Below are 7,293 nucleotides of genomic sequence, written 5' to 3' on the forward strand. Positions count from 1 at the left end.
ATAGGACTGAAGCCAGAATAGAGCCACTGACAAATAATAGGGAGGTGTTGACACACCCAAAGAAACCCCAAGGGTTTGCAGAAGTGCGAACATCTTTTTAAACACACCTGGAAGGACCCCAAATGTCCAAATACCTCCCCTACAGTCCGGTTCAGTTCCGGATATCATGAAAAACACACCTGCAATTCATAGAATCATAGATGCATAGAACTGTAGAGTTGGAAGGAACCCCGATGACATAGCTGTCAACTTTTCCCTTTCCTTGCGAGGAATCCTATTTGGAATAAGGAAATTTCCCTTAAAAAAAGGTAAACGTTGACAGCTATGCGATGATCATCTAGTCCAGGGGTCTGCAACCTTTAAGACAAAAAGAGCCACTTGGACCCATTTCCAAAGGGAAAAAAAACCTGGGAGCCGCAAAACCATTGCGACATTTAAAACAAATATATCTCCGGAGCCGCGATCTGACAGCGGGCGGGAAGGTGACGTCGGGACGGTGCGTGACTAACGCACGCACCGCCCCCATGCGACGTCACAGCCAGTACAGCACCCGCCACAGCGGGGAGTCTCGGGGCGCACAATGCGCCTCCTCCCCTCGCTAGTATCCGTCCCGGAGCCGCGTCAAAGGTGTAAAAGAGCCACATGCGGCTCCGGAGCCGCAGGTTGCAGACCCCTGATCTAGTCCAAGTTGTAGGAATATTCAACTGTCCCATAAGGGGATCCAACTTGCCACCTTGTTTGTGTATATAGCTAAAGTGTGAGTATGCACCCAATTTATCACTAAACCAGTAGCTAGGATTATAGGACACTATTTAGAATTTAACTGGGTGGGGGTGGCACAGCGTCTTAGTTAACTCTGCACAGAATTTAAGGGATTAAAATGCATTTTAAATAAAGTACAGAGGGGGAGTCAAAAGGGAAGAACAAGGCAAACAATTCCATAGAAATCAACACTGTAAATCAACAAGGCCAATTATTTAATCAATGTAAACAATGAATGGAAAGTTATAGGCACCTTATGTGTGCCCCTAGTAACTTTTACTCCCTGTACTTTTACAACAATAGTATTGCTAATGAGGCTACTATATCATATAACAAAATCTGAATACTTAACAACTAGAGACCTTGATAAAGTGGCTTCAGAAACAAGCAGCATGAGACTTATTTGGAATGGGGGAATAAACAAAAGTCATGAGGAACAGTTGAGTTTCTTTGGCTCCACAGCTCAAAGCACGTCACAGGTGGAGCTTGATTACACCTTTACCTGAAATCCCAGCAGGATGCAGAGATACCAGGGTGGCGCATCTTCAATTCTATAGATCATATCAAAATCCTTCTGCTCAGGATATATCGGTGGTCCGGCATGATTCCCATCTGCCTTTTGCTGGAAATAAAAGAAGAGGAGTGTTAAGAGACTAAACCAGGGATAGGTCACAGAATCATAGAATCATAGAGTTGGAAGAGACCACAAGGGCCATCGAGTCCAACCCCCTGCCAAGCAGGAAACACCATCAGAGCACTCCTGACATATGGTTGTCAAGCCTCTGCTTAAAGACCTCCAAAGTAGGAGACTCCACCACACTCCTTGGCAGCAAATTCCACTGTCCAACAGCTCTTACTGTCAGGAAGTTCTTCCTAATGTTTAGGTGGAATCTTCTTTCTTGTAGTTTGGATCCATTGCTCCGTGTCCGCTTCTCTGGAGCAGCAGAAAACAACCTTTCTCCCTCCTCCATGTGACATCCTTTTATATATTTGAACATGGCTATCATATCACCCCTTAACCTCCTCTTCTCCAGGCTAAACATGCCCAGCTCCCTTAGCCGTTCCTCATAAGGCATCGTTTCCAGGCCTTTGACCATTTTGGTTGCCCTCCTCTGGACACCTTCCAGTTTGTCAGTGTCCTTCTTGAACTGTGGTGCCCAGAACTGGACACAGTACTCCAGGTGAGGTCTGACCAGAGCAGAATACAGTGGCACTATTACTTCCCTTGATCTAGATGCTATACTCCTATTGATGCTATTGAGGTCCTCCAGCTGTGGACTACAACTCCCATCATACCTTAGTACTGACCCTGGTGAGGGAAGTTGTAGACCATCACATCTGGAGGGAATCAGAGAGTGGAATGCAGGAAGAGTTTGTGTTCTGGCTTGAACCTGGTGCTGCTATGCTAATGCGCTGAGTGTGATCAAGGCGGGTGGGCGCATTATAGCCACATTCCAAGCCACATTCCAGGTGTACCTGTGGGAGGGGGAACAGGACTTTGCAGTAGGAGGGGAACGGGGTGTCTGTGTTGGTTTGCCATTTCGTTGCTCTTCCAAGAAATCTCCCGCCTGGCAGAAATTGAAGCCGGACGAGGGGAAACAGGCATTCACCTCCAGGTGAGGAGAGGCTGCCAGAAAGATCTTGCAAACAGGTGTAGGCTTTGCTGATCAAACAATACTAGCTGTAATATTCCTAAAGGAATTCATAGTTCTGTTGAGGATCCCGAAATAGTGGAGAGCCATGGAATGACAGCCACATCAACCCAGCTTTGGATGAACTGTTTGAATCCATTATGAAATATACTCGGAGTCGAGAGTGGATTTCATGCTCTTTATTCAGCTCATAGTGGTGAGGAGGAATGGAAGTTCCCCCAGAATGTCTGCTTTATATAAATTACCGTATTTTTTGCTCTATAAGACTCACTTTTTCCCTCCTAAAAAGTAAGGGGAAATGTGTGTGCGTCTTATGGAGCGAATGCAGGCTGTGCAGCTATCCCAGAAGCCAGAACAGCAAGAGGGATTGCTGCTTTCACTGCGTAGAGATCCCTCTTGCTGTTCTGGTTTCTGAGATTCAGAATATTTTTTTTCTTATTTTCCTCCTCCAAAATCTAGGTGCGTCTTGTGGTCTGGTGCGTCTTATAGAGCGAAAAATACAGTATTTACACAATTGGCCCCACGTGATTGGCTATTTCCGGGATTCTCCTGTAGGCCAATCAGGTTGCGGATTCATTTCCACCTGGAGCTGGATTGGGTGGCTCCTGTGGACCAATCAGACTGCTGCATTCTGGATCCTATTGTTCTAGGACCAATCAGACTGCTGCATTCTGAATCCTATTGTTCTAGGACCAATCAGACTGCTGCATTTTGGATTCTAGTCAACTCAGTACATAACACATTATATAAGCAGTATTGCACGTATGTGGTTATTGGAGGATGTGGATAGTGATGGGGGGAAGCGCTTTTTGCAATATTTGGGGGGCGAACCCATACAGGTACCTACCTATACATAAAGATTGTCAAGGGGGTGCCTCCTATGGGTGCCCTCAACTTCTGAAGTGAGGATGGTAGCTATCGGAGAGGGAGTGCCTTTTCAGTGGTGGCGCCCCAGTTGTGGGTTGCTTTTCCCAAAGAAGTGTGCCAGGCACCTACTTAACTGTCCTTTCTACATCTACTTCTTTTTAGATGCAGTTTCAACTCTGCTGACCTGACTGTTTTATGCTGCTTTTTTCTTTTTTCTTTTTGCTGCTGTTAGCAGCACCAGATGAACTACCCAAAGAGCTAGGAGTTTGACTTGAGACAAACAAAATGGAACAGTACACATGTTGTTCCACAGGGCTACAGCCCAGTACTTCTTTCAGTACTGGGCAATGTGCCCAGGAGTCCTGAGTTCAGTGTAAGAAGGTGGAGGCCAGAAAACGGTATGTGTGGCAAGCCAGACCTCTGGGGAGACTACAAGAGTTCAGCAATGAATGCTTTCTTTACCTGCCATCACTAGGGGTGCTTTGAGATGTGCACAGTTTAGCAGATCCAAATCACTGCTGTCCTTTTTTGAAAGCTGGAAGTGGAATAACAACTCTGATTCCACACCCTGAGAATCCAAATCACATCCTGTTGTTAAATGGGCTCTCTCTCATTTATAATAATAACAATAATAATTAATTGTTTATACCCTGCCCATCTGGTTGGGTTTCCCCAGCCACTTTGGGTGGCTCCCAACAGAATATTAAAAACATGATAAAACATCCAACATTAAAAACTTCCCTAAACAAGGTTGCCTTCAGATGTCTTCTAAAAGTCAGATAGTTGTTTATTTCCTTGACAACTGATGGGAGGGCGTTCCATAGGGTGGGCGCCACTACCGAGAAGGCCCTCTGCTGGGTCCCTGTAACCTCACTTCTCGCAGTGAGGGAACCGCCAGAAGGCCCTCGGAGCTGGACCTCAGTGTCTGGGCTGAACGATGGGGGTAGAGATGCTCCTTCAGGTATACAGTGGTACCTCAGGTTACAGACGCTTCAGGTTACAGACGCTTCAGGTTACAGACTCCACTAACCCAGAAATAGTACCTCAGGTTAAGAACTTTGCTTCAGGATGAGAACAGAAATCGTGCTCCGGCGGCGCAGCAGCAGCGGGAGGCCCCATTAGCTAAAGTGGTGCTTCAGGTTAAGAACAGTTTCAGGTTAAGAACGGACCTCCGGAAAGAATTAAGTACTTAACCCAAGGTACCACTGTACTAGGCCAAGGCGGTTTAGGGCTTTAAAGGTCAGCACCAAGACTTTGCATTGTGCTCAGAAACATACTGGGAGCCAAGGTAGGTCTTTCAGGACCAGTGTTATGTGGTCTCAGCAGCCACTCCCAGTCACCAGTCTGGCTGCCACATTCTGGATTAGTTGTAGTTTCTGGGTCACCTTCAAAGGTAGCCCCATGTAGAGCGCATTGCAGTAGTCCAAGCGGGAGATAACCAGAGCATGCACCCAGTGGCGTAGCATGGGGGGTGCCAGGGGTGCCGGCCGCACCGGGCGCAACATCTGGGGGGGTGCGCTCGCTGCCTCCAGAGTCGCTGAAGAGCCTCGGGCGCAGGCAGTAGCGGAGCCGCATGTCTCACGGAACCGACGAGCTGTGCGCGCGTCCGGGCTGAAGGCGCCCGGCAGGCAGCGGCTCTCAGCGCTCGCCGCGGAGGATGCGCCAGGCAGCCCCTCTTCACAGCCCCGCCTCCGCCGCTGCTGCTGCAGCTGCTGGGCCGTTGCATTCTCCTCGCCTCTCTGCCCCCCTCCTCCTCCGGGCAAGCGGCGTCGTTTGGGCGGCAGCACCAGCGGCAACTCGCAGGTTAGGGGTTGGGGGGCGCAAATTACTTGCCTTGCCCCGGGTTAGGGGGCGCAAATTACTTGCGTTGCCCCGGGTGCTGACAACTCACGCTACGCCGCTGCATGCACCACTCTGGTGAGACAGTCCGCGGGCAGGTAGGGTCTCAGCCTGCGTACCAGATGGAGCTGGTAAACAGCTGCTCTGGATACAGAATTGACCTGCGCCTCCATGGACAGCTGTGAGTCCAAAATGACTCCCAGGCTGCGCACCTGGTCCTTCACGGGCACAGTTACTCCATTCAGGACCAGGGAGTCCTCCACACCTGCCCACCCTCTGTCCCCCCAAAACAGTACTTCTGTCTTGTCAGGATTCAACCTCAATCTATTAGCCGCCATCCATCCTCTCTTTTCCCAATCCCTGCTTTGAGGTGGTTGGGGGTAGATTTTTATTGGGACCATTGTATGTGGGGAAAGGAGTAAACGCTCCCTTCCTCCAGTGCTCCCCCTTAACATGAATCCCTGCCCCATCTGCCCCAGGTGCAATTGAGAGGCTGCTGAGTAAAGAAAATAAATACAGCAGTACCTCAGGTTAAGTACTTAATTCGTTCTGGAGGTCCATTCTTAACCTGAAACTGTTCTTATCCTGAAGCACCACTTTAGCTAATGGGGCTTCCTGCTGCAAGAGCACGATTTCTGTTCTCATCCTGAAGCAAAGTTCTTAACCTGAAGCACTATTTCTGGGTTAGCGGAGTCTGTAACCTGAAGCGTATGTAACCCGAGGTACCACTGTATTAGAATCAATGTGAAGCAGGGTTGATTTGTTATCTTGTTTGAAGAGATTTACTTTATTTTAAGCGAATGTCCCATGTTCCGCGAACTCCATCTGTGGTCTGTTTTGATTCCCTATTTACCTTCCACAGTGCTAAAAAGAGTTTTCAATGTTTGTTCTCTGGTCTCGTGGTTTCCTTATCCTCTTATAATAGCTACAAAATACACTTCCATCACCTTTGCCTCATGTAGAGATGGGGGAGAAAGTTGATTCAGTTTGGGTTGAAAGGAAAATCTACCAAATTCACGCTTTAAAAAGAGTGCGCAAACCTAAACCATCAATTGGAATTTGCACTTCTCTGAATTTTGCTGCGCAGTTCTTCAGCTGAGTAATGTGTGCAAAATCACATATACTACAATAATGTGTGCATAAAAATGCACATTGGTGGGGGGGGGGGAATTCAAAACCCATTGTTTTAGGCAAAACTGCTGCAAAAAAAAATGTGTGTACTAGGCAGAATTGTGTACAAATGTGTATCTGAAAGAAAATTGCAATAAAATGGTGAACTTGCATGAGGATTTTTTTAAAAAAATGCAAACCAATGTAGAAATTCAGAGAATCAAACCTAAGACTAGAAAAAAATGATAAAGAGAGAAACAAAAATTGACAGATTTCCTTATTCCTGGCCTTAAGCCATACTTAAACATTTCCAAGCCATACATTTCATGCAGGTCTATATGTTAATTTGAAGCTGTCAATTTACCTTGAAGTGAGCCGGGCCTTCAGAGCTGCTTCCCATTCCTAGGCAGAAGCAAAGAAGGAGGAAGTCTGACTCCAGGCATATTTATAATCTCTGTGAGGACTTTAGCCAACATACCAAAGATTGCCTGTCAATCTGTAACCGCAGCGATTGGCTGCTGATTGTGAAATAAATTTATGGTATTGAAAGCTCACACATCAGTCTCTATTGAGCAGGACATTACACGGATAAAACTCATCCCTACCCCAATTTCCAGAATGACAGTTTTCACAGCTTCGTTGGATAAACATTAATAGAATGGAGTTATTGCATAACCGACTGGCTAGATGATAGTTTGCACAAAAATTCAACTCAAGCAGCCAGGATCCAAATGTGACATTTTGTTGGAAACCACAGAAACGAAAACGTCTCATTGTTTTAGTAGGTGGGTTCACGGCAAGAAAACAAGCCAGCCCACACACACGGTTTTCTTCCATATTTTTCTCTAGTACCCCTTCCCCAAATTGGACCACCCACCCTTTCCCCTATAAACCAGTAAGACACTGTATGAATTACTTTAATTTCTACATCTCCACAGCCAAATCTCAGTCTGCACTGAGACACTAAGGTTACGAATGAGACCAGGCAGTGTTATGTACTGAAGTTCTCACCCTGGGCCAGCAGGGGGATACTGTAGATACTTATGCAAATGAAGGATCGAAA

At 46.9% G+C, this 7,293-nt stretch overlaps 1 protein-coding gene across 1 annotated transcript in view; it reads right to left on the reverse strand.

Annotated features, from left to right (window-relative positions):
* Positions 1-6,658, reverse strand: part of SLC23A1 (solute carrier family 23 member 1) — a 41,550-nt gene extending 34,892 nt beyond the window's left edge. The window contains exons 1-2 of the mRNA XM_082216386.1: positions 6,595-6,658; positions 1,265-1,384 (exon numbers count right to left, since the gene is read on the reverse strand). Coding sequence (XP_082072512.1) covers positions 1,265-1,384; positions 6,595-6,630 — 156 coding nt within the window. The 5' untranslated portion in view covers positions 6,631-6,658. The remainder of the gene's footprint in view (positions 1-1,264; positions 1,385-6,594) is intronic.
* Positions 6,659-7,293: the final 635 nt, after the last annotated feature.

Source organism: Podarcis vaucheri (assembly GCF_965113315.1).
Source record: "Podarcis vaucheri genome assembly, chromosome: 3".
NCBI classification, from domain to species: Eukaryota; Metazoa; Chordata; class Lepidosauria; order Squamata; family Lacertidae; genus Podarcis; species Podarcis vaucheri.